This window comes from Girardinichthys multiradiatus, chromosome 7, assembly GCF_021462225.1.
Source record: "Girardinichthys multiradiatus isolate DD_20200921_A chromosome 7, DD_fGirMul_XY1, whole genome shotgun sequence".
NCBI lineage: Eukaryota > Metazoa > Chordata > Actinopteri > Cyprinodontiformes > Goodeidae > Girardinichthys > Girardinichthys multiradiatus.
In genome coordinates, this window is record NC_061800.1 from 23211864 (window position 1) to 23232689 (window position 20826).

Consider the following 20826-nt stretch of genomic DNA (forward strand, 5'->3'; position numbering starts at 1 on the left):
GATGAAAACGCATGTGTAAGGAAAAGGAAAAACAAAATATTTACATTTCTTGATGAAAACGCATGTTTAAGGAAAAGGAAAAACAAAATATATATACATTTCTTGATGAAAACGCATGTGTAAGGATAAGGAAAATCAAAATATATAAATGTATTGATGAAAACGCATGTTTAAGGAAAAGGAAAAACAAAATATATATATTTCTGCTTTTATTTTTAATTTTGTCAGGATCGGTCCTCCATAGGGAACGCAGGCACCTTCTGTAGATAAAACAAGAAGCACGCATGAACTGTTACGTATTTCATCTCGTTTACGTTACCTTATGCTGTCTTGATGTCCTACAAGCTGGTACTGTTTGTCTTTGCACTCGTCCGGACCAGAGATGTGCAAGGTTTGTACCTTGCAAAAAAAATGTAAATTTTTGTGTTCTGGAATAGAAATGGGAACCGTGTTTTGCTGGACAAAGATCTGGATAATTTTTCGGTGCTACTGCTTTATGTTCTCTAGTGTCGCGTCAATGTATTTAAAGAGACGCGTTGATGCTATTCTCTACTGCGTGTGGCTCTAGCTTGTGGTGCACAGTGCAGTCTGTAAAGGTTTCAGGCGATGCTTCTACCCTGTGGTCTCGTAGAAAAACAAATGTAACATGTGCTCTTTGTTTTTTACAAAGATTCATCTGTACCGTACATCTGTACATTTTATCTGTAAGTCTGACTCTCGCTCAGTCATGTTTCCTGTATTTGTACTTGTTTTTTAACGCTGTTTATTGCACGGACGGGACATGGCGTATAACTGTAAAGGCTCGCCGTAAGAAAACTGTAAAACATTGTGCTTACTTCAGTATTTAATTTTCTGATTATTTTTATTAATTAATCGGCTTTTTTATTTTGCTACTTTCAACTACGCTGTAAATCATTTAGGCAAAAAACAGACCTCGCTAAAGGAAAGGACCAGTGTTGTTTATACGACGATCAAATGTAGTCATAGTGCGCTTAACTGTATGAGTTCTGCAGGTTTTTGGATCTTAATAACTCTAATATTTTATCCCCCTCACATCAGATGTTGCAGGTCAGAGTGCCACCGCGGACCTCAGAGGTACCGCCATCTTACCCTGCAAGCTAACACGGAAACTAACAACAGACGAGGTCCTTGAACAGATTTCCTGGCAGAGAAAGACGAAAGGAAAACCGCAGACGGACAATTTCTTGACCATCACGAAAGAGAAAGATAATTTTGTTAACGGACACGATAAGAGATTTCAGCGTATTGGGACATTTGCTGACAACAATGGGACTCTCCGGCTCTCTGACGTAAACCTGCAGGATGATGGAACCTACTCTTGCATCTTTTCCATTTTTCCTACCGGAACTGTCAGGATGGATATACCTCTACATGTTCTTGGTATGGTGATGTTTAAAAAAAAATGTTCTGAATGTTGTGTTTGTGTAGAAGTATATAGAAGTGCTGGTTTTACTGACGTAATGTTCTTGTAACCCTCCTAGTAACTCCAAAAACAAGCATAGACGATGCCCTACCCAGACTTGGAGAAGCAGAGGTTCCTCTTGCGACCTGCACCTCTGCTGGCTCCAAGCCGCCTGCCAAGGTGGCTTGGGACACCGGTGCTCTCAAAGACAAAGTGAGAGCGACAAACAACTCAACTTTACATGACAACGGCACAACCACCACAGTCAGCACGCTGATGGGAAAGCCCACCAAAGAAATCTACAGACGTCGGCTCCAGTGTGTCATCTCCACCGAGAAACTAAACACAACCATATCCTTCGAAATACAGATCTACTGTGAGTAAACACATACTTTCCTACATTTATAGATTCCTTACAATCCCGTTTTTTCCCCCTTTTCTTTATGCTGGCTATGCTCATAAAGTCAAAGTGAAAGTCACAGTTAAATTATCATACAGCTGTTGCTAATTTTACTTTATGACTCCCTGTTATTGTTACAAGCTCTTGGGAAGTTTCCTGTTTAAAACCGCAGCCCTTGTTCAATCTTTATTGGGTGGGTGGTGTCTACCTTCCCCATGTGCCACACACAGGCACCATCATTTTAGCTTAGACATGAAAGAAATGTGCCATTCTTTGTTATCTGGCTTTTTATGACATTTAAATAATGCAAATTCATCCCTGTCGACAAAGCAGATTTCTGTGGAAGTCAAATATCAGTATACTATTTCATTGGTCCTGTGCAAAATCCTCTGTGCATTTGTGACGGTAGATCTTCTCCAGTTTATTGGGAGACCATTCACAACATGCATATCCTTATTCACGTCCCTTTCCTCAGAAACAATGTTGTTAAGAATTGGAACGACTTGTGATAATTGATGAAACCATGAATATTGCTCTGCAACACAAAGTAAATTAAGCTTAAGCACACTTAGGTCATGCAGCTGGACAGTAAAGGAAAGCATCCCAGCAAGTCCATCTTAGAATGAGTCTAAAAACAACAAAATAAAGGTGTTTTAGTCAGTCATTTTCTACCGCTTATTCCATAGTGGGTCACGGGGGAGCTGGTGCCTATCTCCAGCAGTCTATGGGCGAGAGGCGGGGTACACCCTGGACAAGTCGCCAGTCCATCGCAGGGCAACACAGAGACAGGTGTTTTAGTGTTTATTCAAAGTTGAACATTAATTTAATGGAGACGCTGTGTCATGAGCTTAACATTGTACGACAGGTTTAGGAATGAAAATTAGCAGCGTGAGATATTTTCTACAGTCAAACCTCATTTGTTTGTGCTCTAGGTTGCAGGTGAGGGATGTGGTTGAAAAGTCTATTGTGGTGCACACAGTTGATAACAATAGACATCTGTTACAGTAGAATTTATGATGCTCTGTGAAATGTTCCTTTCACAAAAAATGTATGGCAAGCAGCTCTGTTTAATTCAATTCAGTTTATTTTATTTTACTTCCTTGACTTCACAAAGAGCTCTTTGTACATCTTGTGGGGATGTTTTGGTGGAAAGGACACATTTTAAACGCATGTGTTGAAAACGGGTTCTGCAGGAACAAACTTGGTTTTTCACTGTTTGTATACACATTTCACAGGTGTGTAAAAATGGGCCTGCAGCTGTGTGAAAGAAAGCTTTGCTGGAGATATTTACCCACAACCCTGTGGAATAATGTGTTCAAAAGTTCCCTTTTTTGTTTTCTGTAGCTCCTGATTAGGGGTTATAGCAACCAATAGCATCATGAAGGTCAATAACATAATACCTACAAATATGCTCAAATAAAATTTATTGACTTTGTTACATTTAAAAAGTAAATACATTTTTACACTATGACATTATTGGCCTCATTACAATAAAACTGGCTAAAAGTGAGAGGTAGTAGTTCACTGGAAAGTATTGCATTATTTATTGCAACAGGGGTGTAACAAAACACACCTGTGTAAAGAAAACTAAGATTTTCCTTTTTCTTGTTTAAATATAGTAATGGTTCCACAAATCCCAAATCTGTATTAAGTGTAGGAAGTTCCCGTCCATGTTTTACTAATAGTCCAAATTAAGCTGTTTTCTATGAACTAAAAAAAAACCTATTGTTGGAATTATGATTATTGATTAATTAATCTTTATCAAGAATTATAATAAAAAAAAATCATAATTCGACAAAATTAATTTCTTAGCCAAAATCCTCATTTATGAATCGAGACCAGAGATGTCTTCTGGTGTTGTAATTGTGGCTCAATGCCTTTGATAATTACAACCGTTAAATACTCAGTAATAATTGATAACTATTACTAGATGTCACTGTTTAATCGACTGTTTCTGCCGAAACGTGTGGAACTTTTAACCTTATCTTGACTGACGAATCACTCTTGCACAAAATAAACACAGAACGCCTTCTGTTACCATCTATGTGAATATTTATTAAATCACAGCCCTGATACAATCCGTTCTTCCGATTTAATAATCTTCACCTACTCAAACATGCAAAGTTCTACACAAAAGGGGTAAAATATCTAACTAAACAAAATAAAGCAAAACAGCAGTTATAGCAAAAATGATAATATGACAAAAGGGTTGTGGTGGTGAGTGGAGGTTGGGGCGCAGCTCCAACTGTAACTCAGTGATACTCAGTCATAAAACCTCCCCCAACGCTGGACGAGGTGAGCAGACAAAGGGTTATAAAACTTTTGGCTGCAAGCTAGCAAGCAGTGAGGTTGAAGACAAAGAAAATGGGGAATTTCACCATGAGGTTATTTTAACAGTCCAGTCTCACAGCGCACCTGCGCTTGCTCTCAGGTGTTCAACAACCCCGCAAAACACACACAGAGCTGGGAGCGCAGTGGCTTCCAGGCATCCAACACGGCACATGAAAATTTCAATAAAAAGTTTACATGCACATATCATTCAGAACACATTAGATTAAATAGCGAATCTAATCGCACTAAAACCTCCTGTACCCTGCCCAGACTTTCTAAGAAAGAAATAAAAATAAAGGATGGGTTTTACTTGTCGTTGTCTTCCTTCTGAGCGGGGTTGAGAGAAAATGGGGTGGAAGTTGGAAGTTAGTGTGCGTCCACAGTTAACTTCAGGGAAAGCGGTCAATCTACGTCCTCTGGCCTCCTTGGCGAAAGGGAAAATATGATCTGACCATCACAGTCGACTAGGACAAAACAAGGTGGCTCCTTGAAACTCTGTTGGTTTTTTAGTTACGTGTTAATTTCACGTCTTCGATCGGCAAAGTGAAATTTCTGGCTTTCTTATTCCAGAAACCTCAGTTATGAATTCTTCGTTGGCCAACGAGAGAGAATAAATGAAATCCACTCGGGACTCTTCTCCAGGTGATGCTTCAGATGTTGGTAACCGTGCCACGGTCTCCAGCTGAAAAGCGAGTGTTCAAAATGGGCGCCTTCCTATATAGCGTCCTGTGACGTCAGACTTGGGGCGCCCCGTCATATCAGTCGCAATGTCCGACGGGATCTGTAGGAACGGACTGTCCTGGATACAAAATGGCCGATGCCGTTGGAAAGGCATAGTGACGTCCAACAACGTGCAAATGGTCCAATATTCAGCAACAAATGGTCCAACACTATTCTTTGTTCTTTTAAAAATATAATTAAACATTTACATATCTCATTGAGTTTTTAAAGAACATTAACTAAAGGCATGTTTCAACTATCACCAGGGTGTTTTTTCCTCCAGTTGTGTGTGCTGATGCTGAAAGGATTGTGCTCCTGCATGAGTGTTGCTGCTTTGAACACAGATCCCCTCTGACTGCAGCAGCAGATTACAGAATGCGGAAACAAAAACTGACCACAGCATCTAGATAGTTTAATTTTTGTGATTGGCAATTACTTTTCCACACAAAAGGAACTGATGCATGTCGAGAGTCAAACCATTGGTCTAACACAATCTTTCCAGTTTTATGTTTGATAGGGTTAAGTTCCTGTGTTTCTCTGTATGTTAAAACCAACACATTACTTTAACTTCGACCTCTGGAAATAAATATTTACGTCCATGTCCTTGTTTCTCTTGGCATGAGCTGACATTACTTAGGCAGTGAACAATACTCTAAAGGTAACTGGCATCTCTCTTTGTTCACAGTTGCAGAGCTGGCTTTTTGTGGTGCAGGCATTCAGTGCATTTCAGACATGAAGTGCTGGAACTTCAGGATTGAAAAGACTTGACTTTGTGAGAAATATAGTGTTTTATGATTGTGAGGATGTGTGTGTCAAGATCCCATCCTTTTCATTGCTTATTCTACCCAGAGACTGCATTGCAAAAACATTTGACACCCAGCAACATAGGAAAACATAGTCCAAAATGTCTGTTTAGCCTGCTTTTAAACACATTTCTGACCCAGTACAATTTGAGATAAAAGGTAGGCCCCGCCTGTAGCAGCCTGAATGTTTTCATTAGATATTTATGACTGCGGTAGCTTTTATGTTCCCAGTGGAAGTCCCCCGTCCACTATTACTTTTAGCCCATAGCCTTGTAATATACACGTTTGTAATTATAGACCACTGGAAGCTTTTGTTTGGCTTTCAGTTTTATCTTCCTGTGGAAAGATCCTTTTATACTGAGAAACATCACCTTGAGAAACACCTGGATGGTGGCAATTTGAGACACCTTTGTGTTTACAGCTAAAGGTGTTGGTTTCAACCTCTCAACCAACTTAATTAACAGTACTATTATAAAGGGACTTTTTATGCCATCTTATTATACGGAGCCATCTGTCATTTAGCTGTATGTAAACACACACAATAATTTATAGCTTTTAAGGAGTGTACAAACTGAATATACTGCCTAATAAAGCAGTAAATACAGGAACCTAACATGGTTATTTGTGACTAATATCACTAGTGCAGAAGTAATTAATGTGTACTGAAGAACAGCTTCCATTTGGAGCAGGGGTTCTCAAATATTATAAAGCAGCACTTTTGGCACTTTTCATCATTTGTATCTTAGTAAATCTTTCACCCACAATTCAGTACAGCCCGCTTTAGTGAAAATGTTGCCACTTGAAACTTTTGAGTTCATAGTTCTTTATAGTTTGCATTTCTAACACTATTTAGCTGGGTAACCAGAGCAATTGGGAAATCCTACTGTTGCTCCAATATGCAGCTATATCTTGGTTAAAACTGGTGTACTTGTATTCCCTGATCCAAACTCCAACTTGTTCTGGGGAAAAGAAAGCTACAATGCATGAGAAAACACCAGAACTTCTTCCCTGTTCATTGTTTGCTGCATTTTATACTTTGAGTAGCTGAGATGTTTTTTTTCCACTGCTCTTTTCACTTGTATCAGTTTCTGTAAAAGATATGCGCTAGAACAACTTTTTGAACATGATTCAACAACTTGGAATTCCTGTAGTTTCGTATCTTGTCAGCAGTCAAAGAAAGTGGGCATGGTGGAGGTCTGCGCTTTGAGTGCTTTTCTATTTTAGTTTTGAGTTTCAGAGGCTATAACAGACATTTTAAGATGGTGAAGCAATGTTTTGGACTTTGCTACTGCATCTTTTTCAGTACCAGTGCTACGAACAAAAAATAGCTCAAACATTTCCCATTGATAAAAAACAGGAATGTTGAGGTAAGTGATACTGTGTTTGTCTTTAGATGCCAGACAGTTGAAATTTAAGTGCTGCTGAGTTTAGATGTCTTGTAAGCACTTCTTTCTTTCTAATGTGGTCAGTTTTACAGCTAAAAAAAGTCAGAAATTATAGCCTGAAAGATGCATTTTTACTGCATTGCTGTCCTTGCTGTTGTAAATATGAATCTGAGAATATTATTTAATATTTAATATTAATATTTTAATATTAATATTTTAATATTTTACCAAATAATATTCCGGTCTGTTAAGGATTGTCCTGTGAATACCAGCCCCGTTACGGCGATGGTATTAGGACAGAATAGAAAGGTGTGAGACAAGCTCAGGCATTATTGAACAGCATAAACTCTGCACATATATGGAATGAATTCACACAATTTCTTAAAATACAAGAATGTATTAACAAAAATAAGTCAACTCAAAGTCAAACATATTTCAATCAACAAACTCTTTACTATGCTAAAACAATCCAACTAAACTACCAAGCAGAATTAAAGAATAATGAAGACTAATGGGCTATGTACAATATAAACAAGTTGATTAAAGATGATTGGAAATCATGGCAAAAAGAGTGATGCAACATTACCATGCAATGTTTATGTTTGAGAACCAAGGATTATCTTGAAGAATCTGGAAGTGAAGTGAAGTTAGTTTTGGAACTAACTTAGAAAATAATCAGCAACCTTTAGACAACTCTTCACAATGCAAGATCAGATTAAAATATTATTTTAATAAAATAATGTTTTAAATAATGATCTGCTGAATAAAACCAACCTCCTGGATGACTAATTCTCAACGGTGTCTAATTAACTGCCTTCATTTATTAAAATAATATTTGAAGAAATATTATTGAGTATTTTGGAAAAGAGCCAAATCTTTCTGGAGAAATGGGGCTTAATGGTGTTTACTTAGTTATCAAATTTAGTAAATGATGTTCAGGGACTATTATTCACTAGCTTGAAAACTAACAACCTTTCTGTTGACTAGCCTTAATGCTAGCACACGGGTTCTTACCGGCTGGCCGTTGGGCTAACAAAGAAGCTAGCTAAAGTGCTAAGCTAGAGATAGCTTAGCGCCAGAATCAACACATACCTTTAAAATACCAGGGTTAAAATGCATAAGCGCTGACGGCGCGTTATGAGCAATGTTCTGGTTAAAACCACCCTTTAAATAAAGTTTATCTTAGCTTCAAAACATACAAAGAACACGAACCGGCCTGTGTGCTACAGGTAGCATGCTAGCACCAAGATAGCCGAGTTCCACAAAACAAACTTCATAACATGAAAACGTTTAGATCATTTCATCCTAAACCAATCTGTTAATCTGCCCAAAACCCAACCTCTGAACCTGTTGAGGGAATGTTGTCCAAGGGCGAAGTTTGAAGAAGATATCCGTCGTGAACAAAGAGTTAGCTTCCCGCTAACTTCCTCATTTTCTCCCGATCAGAAGGTGACCAGCTGTTCGTTACCGTAAACACGGTTGCGGCCGTAGTCTTTCCTCCAGACTCGGCTTGTTGAAACAGCTTCTCCACCGGCTTCTCTCGGAACACCGTTTGCTTCTGTGGGGCCTCGAAGAGAAAATGTAAGCAACTCTTACACCTTAATTTCCCCGTTCATGAATGAAAATACCGGATACACAGACAGTATTTCATTCTACTTAACTTTTGCATATGATCGGTGATCGGTCCTTGGATCCAGTTGAATTTATGTCTTTTTACCAGCAAAAGACATTCAGCGCGCTTTCCCCTCCTATCCGGTTCCTATGGAGAGCCGCGTGGAAGAGAAAGACTTGTGGAAAGGTGGGGCTTTTATTTGGGTATTGGCACCACAGGAAGTCCGCAGTTACCCCCTTTCCTGGCTGTGCTGGAAGAAGGTTAATGCACTTTATTTTGAAAGGTTCCAGGAAAGTATGTACCGGAGTTTTAGTGTTGAAAACGCATGGCTGTGGTCCCAACATTGCTAAAGCAATTTTTAGAGTCTCTAATTTTGAGCCTGACCTTTATATTTAAAAAGTGACTTCAGGAAGACTCATACCAGATCCTTTACTTCTTTTGAGAAAAAATGTCACTTCTGTGAAAGAACATAAGACTAAGAAAAATATTTGCTGGGTGGAGGCTAGTCCAACTTGACAAACAGATAACCTCAGTATCGAATGTATGCAGCAGGGATAATACAAGAGTTGTTATTAACACTTGCTAAACCCAAAAGCAATGTAGTTTAAGTGAGCTGGCAGTTATTAAGACTGTGGAAAAAGGCAGATGAATCATCTATTTCATCCTTCAAATGATGTTAAATAGGTAAATGCAGGTAGTAGGAGCCAACCCTTGAACTATGACCTTCTCAGGTCCAAAGAGACTCTCTTTTCCTATTATTTCAAATGACCCAGCTGAATTCGGTTATTTAGTAGTCTCAGTACATCCTGACTTCAGCCATGAAACTTTTCTTTTTTTCACAGCGTTATAGCACACTTTCATAATGATGTCTTCCATACATTTCAAACTGGATGATAGCCTTTTTAGAAAGAATTCTCCGGATAAATAGGTCTCATAGGTCGTGAAGGTTAATCATGTATCTTTATTTAGAGTAATATAAAGGTATTCATCAAAAGGTTCAATGTTTGATGCTTATCATTATTATTTTTTCAACCTTTGTTTTTCCAGGAGAGAAATCCATTGAGATTATTAATCTCTTTTACCAGGACGTCCTGGCCAATATGTCAGATTCTTAGAAGTTCTTAGTGTTTATCCAATGAAATAATTAAATGTTTAAAATGCCTGTAATATGCAGTCTTCTGCTTAAATAGGAACATGTTTTAAGTGAAGTTGCACACTTTTGTCTTACACCTGATGCTATGGTGTATGTGGTTGTTTTTGAGTGAAGCTGTTTCAGATGTTGTTCTCGCAGGGGTTTTTTCATTCATCCCAGATTCTTTTACTCCATGCCTGGAGTAAAATAATGCGCTTTCTCTTCTTTCTTGTCTTTCCTTTTTGAAACAACATCTGCAGACTGTGAAAAAGAGTTCTGTCTGTTGTGTTGAGATGCGTCACTAAACAAAAGACACTATACAGGGGTCTGTATATCTGGGGTTGGGTGGCTGGACCCTGAGATGTCAAGGCAATAGCTTGGGTCACGTTTAAGGCATTGGAGTGGACGTTGAGGTGAATAAGGTGAATTCCTTGTCCATGAACTCCCAGCTACTTCTGTTGTATCTGTGGTGAACAACTGAATGGGAATGAAATTAAATAAATTATATTGAGCAGCTAGGCTGATCTAAATGATACCTAGCTCACAGGTTGCTTCAATCCCACTATTAAAAGGTTTTTAAAAAAATAAGACATATCATAAATTTTAGGATATGCTTTAATCAGAATGTAATACATAGTAGTTTTTAGACATGTCTTGTTATTGTCTGTTAACGTTGATGTTAACCTTGCATTGCTTTGACTCTGTTTTTCCTCCCACTGGCAAACATGCTAGTCTGTTGTAGATGGGAAGGCTGTGGTATTTCCTGCAGACTTTATATGAATGCATCAGGGACCAACCAGAGGGACATAAAAACAGGAGAAAAAAAGGCAGGTACCTGCTAGCACTTATACAACGTCCATCTGTGCTGGGTTTGCATGTTTGCAGGATTTTGGCAAAACTGTCTGGTAACATGACTGTCTCAGCAAACACTGCATAGTATTTCATGACATGCATGTGCAGGTGCATGACTTGAAAACACAGTTATTAAAAAGTTGATTGATTTCAGTTATGCTTTTAGAAAATTTGAAATCCTTTTCAATGAATTACGGCATCAGTGCAGCTTGACATGCAGGTGATCAAACAGTAGTGCCACTGAGGTGTAAAGGAAGCTCAGGTTGCTTTAAAAGTGGGCTTTAGCTCATCTGCATTGATTGGTCTGGTGTCTCTCATCTTCATCTTGGCAATACCCCATAGATTATGTGGAGTCTAGGTCAAGCCAGCTTTCTGGAAAATTAAGCACAGTAACACCATGGTCATTGAACCAAGCGGTGGTACTATAGGGTGTTGTGGAAAATTCTTTTTAATGCTCTGAACTTCCCTTACCTCTCTCCCCTCTGACTTCTGTGTTTTGTTACCCTAGAGGAACCCGGGGAGGGTCTGGGGACCATATTTCTAAAACTCTTTTAAGTTGAGGTAACACCCACAAACTGTTTAAATACTGTCTGTAAATTCTGCTCTGGGCTCTGCTTCACTGACTAAGCTCAGTGACAGAGTCTTCAAACGCTGTAATGCCTTTGAATAATTCGTAGCCCAGCCAAGTTGCTTCTGACATTATCTCACATGTTCAGGAGTGGCTTAGCACGAGGAATGGGCTGGATGAGGCCAACACCCTGGATACGCCTGGAGTGTTGATAAGGAAACAAGGTTGACCTCCCAAGAGCTCTCAATCCTCCTTAAACTCTAGTTGTCCCTGTTACCTATTGACCTTTTTCTGCCAGGCTTTCTCCTTACACTCAACCTTCCATTAATTTAGATAGTGTAGGACGTGACTTAATATTTATTTTACTTTTCAATGAAACTACTGTGGTTTAACATGCGATATTCAGTGTGTACAGTAGCAAGCTTCAGGTGAAAGGGATGCAGGTTGTCAAACCGCAGCTATGCAGAATGTGTCTGATATTAAATGCTTTTTAATCTGTTTTGAGGACTTTGAGGAAAGCTTTATTGAACAGAGATCATTGTCAGTGTGCCACTGTTAAAAAACTGATCACGGCAATAACTTGGTTCTCTTGGGCTTACAGATCCACCTCTGGAGGTGAACATTACAGAAGGACCAATGAAGGACCAGGTTACATGTGAGGCTGATGCAAACCCAAAGGCAGACATTACCTGGCACAGGTACAGTAGATTTAAATAACAGCTCTATTTATTAACCCTAAGGCAGCTTTGGGTAAAGACCCCTTTTTATGATTCACCCCAGAGGAACTGTTTGGTTATCATTCAAACAAGTTAAAACAAGGCTTTGGCAAGAGTCGAATGCATATTTGGTTATTCTATCTGCTATGTGCAGTACAGTGCTGGGAAAAAGTATTCCCGCTCTTTACAGATCTCTTCTGCTTTTGCTTTTTGTGCCACACTCTGATATTTTACATATTTTAATATCATACAAAACCTGAGGGTTTCTGAGCATTGAAGGCTTGCTAAAAGGAACGTCACCGGAATTTAAGTCATAACTTGGACTAGGCAACTCCAAAAACGTCATTATATTTATGTGCTGTGTGATTCAGACGTAGACTTGCTGGTGTTCTTTGCCTTGTTGTCCTGCTGCATAACCCAAGCTCACTTGCGTTTAAGTCATGAATTGACGGTTTGACCTTCTCCTTCAGGGTTTTTCTACCGGAGAGAGCAGAATTCATCATTATGTTAGTTCCTCAAGTCGTTTTACACCAGATGTAACTGGATGCACACTTCACAAAAAAGTTCCACTTTTAGTTTGCTGAATCATGAACACTCACCCTAACCGAGGAAGGCGAGGGCCTGCAGTGCTTCAAATGTTTTTCTGCTTTTTCTGTGACCTCAATGAGGTATCAATGTGCTCTTGGAATTATTTAGCTAGATCAGCCACTTCTGGGAAGGTTTACCGCTGTTCCTTATAACTTTTGCCTAAGAAATGGGGTTTTCATTTTTCAGTGATTTTCAGTGAGTTTGTTTACTAGTCCGATCCTAAATTTCTTAAGTTCGGAGCATGATGTGTTGCTTTTTTAGATATTTTATTCTACTTCATGCTGTCAGACAGGGTCTATTTAAGTGATTTTGTAATTCTGCAGTGCACACAGTAATCAGGCCTGGCTGAAATGTACTGAAAGTCTCAACAAATGAATCAAAATGGTGTTTTACAAATGTCGTATTTGTCTTTATCACCTTCTTAGTATTTAAACTTTTACAAACATGTTTATAGTGATAATCATCAATAATATACTTTCTTTTAAACAAAAGTCAGCATAAACAAAAGTCAGCATAAAAACATCTGTTACACTCGACACTGTGGTTATTGAAGGGATCTGCAGAGCTATCAACACAGACTGAGGGCATTTGTTTTACCCACATAAAAACTATAATAAATTAGGTGATTATAGTGGTGCAGATTCAGTCTTTTGCAAGAAGAGGGCAGTTTACATTTATCTGCTGTTTCTACAAGACGTTTTTTTCAACCCTTAAGGTAGTGTTGTTGCAGCTGTTGAGCTGAGCCTTGAATTAACAAGTGTTGCGTTGTGAGATCCTCTTCTAGAATCAAAATAGACAACAGAAATGAAAAAAAGTTAAGCATATGTATAGTATATGTTAGAAAAATATAATAAAGCAGTACTAGCAAACAGAAAAATCATTATTTCAGTGTTGATGTTGTATTGTGCTTTCAATATACCTTTGATATACCTTTGTTTAGCTGACTTAGTTGTAAATTGAATCGATAGTGTGGGTAACACATCAGTTCCACTGTTCTTTTGTGGTGCGAGAGGTGTGGGAACGACTCATCGTCGTTGTCGTCTTCCGCTTTATCCGGGACCAGGTCGTGGGGGCAGCAGACTCAGCAGAGATGCCCAGACGTCCCTCTCCCCAGAAACCTCCTCCAGCTCCTCCGGGGGGAGCCCAAGGCGTTCCCTGGCCAGCCGAGAGACATAGTCCCTCCAGCGTGTCCTGGGCCGTCCCCTGGGCCTCCTCCCGGTGGGACGTGCCTGGAACACCTCCCGAGAACGACTGGAAACGAGTCATCTAAAGTTAATTATCTGCTCTGCTCTGCAATGTCTTTCAGCACAAACACTCCCACTGTTGGACTTATTGATAAAAGCTGCTGAATGATAGACGTGTGTTTTTGAGTTTTTATGTCAAATTAATGAAACCAGAATAAAGCTTTACTATGTGTGAAAATTGAAATAAGTATGTTGTTTAATTCAACTAAAAGTGACATAGAAAGAAAGAAATACGTTCAAATCTAGCAGCTTCAAGGTGTTCAGCTACTGGAATCAAGAGCTAAAAGACAAAATGCTCACTGTAATGTTATTTTCTCATTCTTCTGCACAGTATAGCTCAACTTTTATTAGTCTAAGCCATTGTGCCTAATGTGTGTGTGTATCTGTTTAAAACCCTAGTTTGAGACCCAGAAGTGTTCTCATAAATCGGCTTATATAGTGTTGTGGAAAATTCGTTTTAATGCTCTGAACGTCCCTTACCTCTCTCCCCTCTGACCTCTGTGTTTTGTTACCCTAGAGGAGTTGGTCTGTAAAACCATTATCAGAAGTTTAATGGTTAAAACACATCCTGGAGGGTTGTGTCTCAGGAAGAGCAGATGGTCTCTTTGTAGATATCTTATTGCTGACCCGAGGAGGGTCTAGGGCCATGAAACACAGACTCTTTGAAGTTGAGGTAACACCCACATACTCTTTAAATACTGTGTGTAAATGTTGATCGGGGCTCTGCTTAACTGACTAACCTCAGAGACAGGGTCTTCAAACACTGAATGCCTTTGAATAAAACTTATAAGTAACTTAAGACAAAGTCCGGATTTTCTCTTTTAATGAGTTAATTTCTCTCCCACTTTGATAAGAAAACTCCACTACAATAGCAGGGATGATATAACGTTTTTATAATTTTCTTCCCTCTGGGGGTGGCAGAAAATGTGAGTTCATGTTCATTCATTTCTTTTTACATTTTTGCACCCTCTCCAGACTTGTCCATACTAATATGTGTCTAATTAAAGAGGGCAGATGCAGTATCTCTCGTAAAGTAGCTTCAAACTTGCTTTAACATGTTTGCTCCTGTTTGTGGGTTCAGAAACAATGAGGTAAACTAACACACATAGGATTCTGAGGGTCTTGCACATGCAGAGAGAATTATGAAACTGGAACAGAAATTACTTTTACTAAAATGGCTAAAGTTCAGTTGGTGAATCCAGTGCAGATGGAGTAATGAAACCAAAGGCAACTGCTGGTTTTGCTAAGGTTTTTAGGGTAAAGGGTATTTCTATGTGAGATGTAACGAACTGCTGTCTCCCTGCCACCTACTCTTTTTGTTTTAAGTGTGGTTAACATTATAGATGTTTACAGATATGTAGGTGGTAATCAAAGCTAGAACACCTGCACTGCAGGACCTGCAGCCGTTTCAAACATTTACTCCCTAAACACTTTATCGTAATTATTGTTAGGCAAAATATGGTGCCGCAGTCTTAACTTGTTCCATTGTTGAATCCAAGTATTATATTACCTAAGCCTTCCTCTATCTCAGTTGGAAATTAAATAGGTTTAGGCCACACCAAAATAAACACCAGAGGGCTAATGCCTCTTTTCATTCCATGTCAGCACAAATGAACAGCCTGCACTGCCTGTAGGCTTTGTTTAAAGGTGCTACACCCACACCTACTCAGGAATTGAGTGTCTTTTTTTGACCTTGGTGGTGGGACAGTAGCTGCCCAAATATAAGGAATAGTTTCCCAATGCATTTTCGCAAGTAATTTTAAATGACTTAGAGTAGTGAGTAAAGTATTTCTCTATGGAAGGGGACAACGTCCAACAAGCCAATATCTAAAGAGTGATTGAGGATGAATTTTAGATGGTTAGGCAACATATTTTTGCTAATATTTCAACATAAACTGGCTTAGGTTGTGACACACTATGGCATGCATTATTTTTAATGATTGTTAAAAAAATAATACTTTGAGTATTGAAGCTTCTCCTTCTGAACTGATGGGAAGCTATGCAATTATATTTCTATTTTCTAAGGCATCTTTTCCACAGGGTGGAGTTAGGTGCTGCCTTCCACGTCTAAACGCAGATGATGTTTAAATGGATATGTGGTATTGGTTTTCTTCGTCCTTCGTCGTCTTCCGCTTTATCCGGGACCGGGTCGCGGGGGCAGCAGACTCAACAGAGACGCCCAGACATCCCTCTCTGCAGTTCCTCCAGGGGGAGCCCAAGGCGTTCCCAGGCCAGCCGAGAGACATAGTCCCTCCAGCGTGTCCTGGGCAGTCCCCTGGGCCTCCTCCCGGTGGGACGTGCCTGGAACACCTCCCAAGGAAGGCGTCTAGGAGGCATCCGGTATAGATGCCCGAGCCACCTCAACTGGCTCCTCTCGATGTGGAGGAGCAGCGGCTCTACTCCGAGCCCCTCCCGGATGGCCGAGCTCCTCACCCTATCTCTAAGGGAGTGTCCGGCCACCCTACGAAGGAAGCTCATTTCAGCCGCTCGTATCCGGGATCTCGTTCTTTCGGTCATGACCCAAAGTTCATGGCCATAAGTGAGGGTAGGAACGTAGACCGACCAGTAAATTGAGAGCTTTGTTTTTCGGCTCAGCTCTCTCTTCACCACAACGGACCGGCACAGCGCTCCCATTACTGTGGCAGCCGCACCGATCCGTCTGTCGATCTCCCGCTCCATTCTTCCCTCACTCGTGAACAAGACCCCGAGATACTTAAACTCCTCCACTTGAGGCAGGAACTCCCCTCCAACCTGAAGAGGACAAGCCACCCTTTTCCGGTCGAGTACCATGGCCTCGGACTTGGAGGAGCTGATCCTCATCCCAGCCGCTTCACACTCGGCTGCGAACCGCCACAGCGCATGCTGTAGGTCTTGGCTAGAGGGGGCCAGCAGGACCACGTCATCTGCAAAAAGAAGCGATGAAATCCACTGGTCACAAGGGACACAGTCGAATGCTTTCTCCAGGTCCACAAAACACATGTGGACCGGTTCGGCAAACTCCCATGAAACCTCGAGTACCCTGTTGAGGGTATAGAGCTGGTCCAGTGTTCCACGGCCGGGACAAAAACCACACTGCTCCTCCTGAAGCCGAGGTTCGACTATCGGGTGGACTCTCCTCTCCAATACCCTGGCGTAGGCCTTACCAGGGAGGCTGAGGAGTGTTGTCCCCCTGTAGTTGGAACACACCCTCCGGTCCCCCTTCTTATGAAGGGGGACCACCACCCCAGTCTGCCAGTCCAGAGGCACTGTCCCCGACCGCCACGCAATGTTGAAGAGACGTGTCAACCATGACTGCCCTACAACATCCAGAGACTTGAGGTACTCAGGGCGGATCTCATCTACCCCCGAAGCCCTGCCACCGCGGAGCTTTTTAACCACCTCGGTGACTTCAGCCTGGGTGATGAAAGAGTCCGACTCCGAGTCCCCAGCCTCTGTTTCCACCACGGAATGCGTGATGGCAGGATTGAGGAGATCCTCGAAGTACTCCTTCCACCACCCGATAATGTCCTCAGTCGAGGTCAGCAGTCTCCCGCCCCCACTATAAACAGTGTTGGCGAAGCACTGCTTCCCCCTCCTGAGGCGACGGACGGTTTGCCAGAATCGCTTCGAGGCCAACCGGTAGTCCTTCTCCATGGCCTCACCGAACTCCTCCCAGGCCCGTGTTTTTGCCTCTGCCACAGCCCGGGCCGCAGCACGCTTGGCCTCACGGTACCCGTCAGACGCCTCAGGAGTCCCACAAGCCAACCACAGCCGATAGGACTCCTTCTTCAGCTTAACAGCATCCCTTACTGCCGGTGTCCACCACCGGGTTCTGGGATTGCCGCCGCGACAAGCACCGCAGACCTTACGGCCACAGCTACGGGCAGCAGCATCGACAATAGATGCGGAGAACATGGTCCACTCGGACTCTATGTCTCCAACATCCCCCGGGATCTCTCCCGGAGGTGGGAGTTGAATACATCCCTGGCCGAGGGCTCCGCCAGACGTTCCCAGCAGACCCTCACTATGCGCTTGGGCCTGCCAAGTCTGACTGGCTTTCTCTTCCTCCAGCGGATCCAACTCACCACCAGGTGATGATCAGTGGACAGCTCAGCCCCTCTCTTCACCCGAGTGTCCAAAACATGCGGCCGAAGATCTGATGATACGACAACAAAGTCGATCATCGACCTCCTGCCTAGGGTGTCCTGGTGCCAAGTCCACTGATGGACACCCTTATGTTTGAACATGGTGTTCGTTATGGACAATCCGTGACTAGCACAGAAGTCCAATAACAAAACACCACTCGGATTCAGATTGGGGAGGCCATTCCTCCCGATCACGCCTCTCCAGGTGTCACTGTCGTTCCCCACGTGGGCGTTGAAGTCCCCAGCAGAATAATGGAGTCCCCAGAGGGGCACTATCCAGCTCCCCCGACAGGGACGCCAAGAAGGCCGGGTACTCCGCACTGCCACTCGGCCCGTAGGCTGAAATGATAGTCAGAGACCTCTCCCCAACCCGAAGGCGCAGGGATACGACCCTCTCATCCACTGGGGTAAACCCCAACACGAGACGGCTGAGCTGGGGGGCAACAAGCAGACCCACACCAGCCCGCCGCTTCTCCCCGTGGGCCACTCCAGAGTAGAAGAGAGTCCAACCCCTCTCAAGGAAATGGGTTCCACAGCCCACGCTGTGCGTGGAGGTGAGCCTGACTATTTCTAGTCGATATCTCTCAACCTCCCGCAAAAGCTCAGGCTCCTTCCCCCCCAGCGAGGTGACATTCCACGTCCCTAGAGCCAGCCTAAGCATCCGGGGATCGGGCCGCTGAAGTCTCCACCTTCGTCCGTCACCCAATCCTCTTTGCACCGGTCCCTCACGGTTCCCCCTGCAGGTGGTGGGCCCACTGGGGGATGGCCTCGCGTCTCTCGTTCGGGCTTGGCCCGGCCGGGTCCCGCGAGGAGCAACCCGGCCACCAGGCGCTCTCCGACGAGTCCCGACCCCAGGCCTTGCTCCAGGGTGGGACCCCGGCTCCGCCGTACCGGGCGACGTCACATGCCTTGATATTTTTTTCTTCATGAGGGATTCTTGAACCACTCTTTGTCTGACCCATCACCTAGAGCCTGGTATTGGTTTTCTGCTTTGATCTAAGTACAGTTCTGTACCCATTGAGGGTACATATAATCCTCACAAACAGCCTCAGACTGAAGTTTGTGTTGACCTCAAAGGACGGTGTTTATTTTAAGCTCCAGACTGTCTTTCACAACTAGGCTAGCAAATTACTGCTACTCAGTGTGATGTAACAGACATTAAAGTTGTTACTGCTGAAATGAACTGAATGTGCTCAAAGAAACAAATTGTCAGGCCTCCTCTGGCCTGTCTGCCTCCTATCTGTTCCTCCCATTTACTGATACTGATGCGAAAACTTTTATACGGTATATTGACATGCTGTGGGTGTGTAGCTGGGGGAAAAAAAACTCTACTTCCCGTGTTTCAACAAATGTCAGGCACTGGCAGATTTGTGTGGGATTTATGCAGTGCCCTGAAACATTGTGTGGTACGGTACTAAGATATTATGTGAAAGGAACCCAAGTTGGCATGAAAATCATGTCAAAGGGAGAGTTGTTGAGGACAAACTTCGTCAAACAGCCTAAAACTGGGAGTTCAGTGCACTGAATGTCTGGTTTGTGTTTTGTTTTTTGTTTTTGTTTTTTGGCAGGGACAGAAACAATAAACAAAGATCATTATATACAAAATAATCTGATGCCTGAATCATAGTGCTTATAGCCATGGCAAATTCGCAATCCCTATTTCTTGAAGGGCTTTTAACTGTTAAAATAAATAAAAAAGTAAAAGCAAATACAATAAATGCAATCAGAAATGTTCAGAAACCAGTTGGCACTTATAAAATCATTGTAATAAAATTAACACATCCACTCAAGATCAACCAAATGCACGCCTCATATACACAGTTATGCATTTCACATGACATGGCCACACTGCTGCTGCTGTATGAGTCAGGATTTTGTTTGTTTTTTGAAAGGGGACAATCTAGTCAAAGTCTTAATATTAGCGGGAAGACCATTCCACAGGTTGGTTACTTTCACAGAAAATACACTTTTAGCAAAAGATGTTTTACAAAATGGAACTTTTACAATTTCTACATGTAGCAGCTCTCATTGATCTGGAGGTTTCCAGTCTGTTAACAAATTTACGAAGTGGCTCAGGTGCAAGTCTAATTAAACATTTAAAAATCAACTTTATACAGCTGAAATCAACAAAATTTGCAAAATTTAAGAATTTATATTTACTTAAAATGTAACAGTGATGAAATCGATTAAGCCTTTTATCAAAAATTTTTAAGGCCTGATTATAAAGCATTTTAAATAGGCTTGCTTAAAGGTAGTTTGACTGGTCTGAGACCCAACAGCAGTGCAGTACGGTGGATGTGACAGGATCATTGTATTCAAAAAGACATGAGCACGTTCCAATGTCAGACAGCTCCTGATCATTCTGAAACAGTTCACACTAGAGGGTGACATGGGAGTGGATTTTCTCTCCTGTCCCATCCCGCTCCCACAGAAAAATGTCTTGTCCCATCCCAATCCCAGGCCAGGATAACGAAAAAAATCCTGTACCGTCCCACTCCTGGTAAATTGACTCCCACTCCCATCCCGCTCCCATTTAGAACGACTCCCACTCCCATTTTTGTTTTCTTCATTTAGTCTTTTGGCAATTTCTTTGAAGGACCAGTTAAGTCCCTGTTTCTAGCTGTAGTAAAGGCCAGTTAAAGTAAAAAGAATAATAATGAAGAAATAATAAAATATCAAACAAGGAAAAAGACCATGTCTATCTTAGTTGAATAAACAAAATGTACATAGTTGTATTTTACTCATTTATTAAGTGATTGTTTCCTTTGAACAATGACATTACTTTTATGTTTCAAGTTGCTGAAATTAAAGAAAATTGCACCTAGCAAGAGAACTGTACTTGTTGAACAAAAGGACAAAAAGGCATTACCTTCACAATTTAGAAACTGTACCTCAATGTTTCACAGCCCTGGTCCTCAGGGACCCCTT

At 41.7% G+C, this 20826-nt stretch overlaps 1 protein-coding gene across 7 annotated transcripts in view; it reads left to right on the forward strand.

The window, feature by feature from the left end:
* The first annotated feature begins 233 nt into the window (after positions 1-233).
* si:ch211-214p13.3 (nectin-1) overlaps positions 234-20826 on the forward strand; it is a 61042-nt gene continuing 40449 nt past the window's right edge. For 3 of the 7 annotated variants that reach the window (XR_007038949.1, XM_047370104.1, XM_047370109.1), the window contains exons 1-5: positions 234-391; positions 1060-1401; positions 1503-1799; positions 10539-10637; positions 11828-11924. Coding sequence is in view for 6 of the 7 variants with exons in the window: in XM_047370104.1 (XP_047226060.1) it covers positions 334-391; positions 1060-1401; positions 1503-1799; positions 10539-10637; positions 11828-11924 (893 nt within the window). In the remaining variant the exon portion in view is untranslated. Of the gene's footprint in view, positions 392-546; positions 705-1059; positions 1402-1502; positions 1800-10538; positions 10638-11827; positions 11925-13542; positions 13959-20826 lie in introns of those variants that run through there. The other 4 variants (XM_047370106.1, XM_047370108.1, XM_047370105.1 and 1 more) reach the window with 4 other exon arrangements.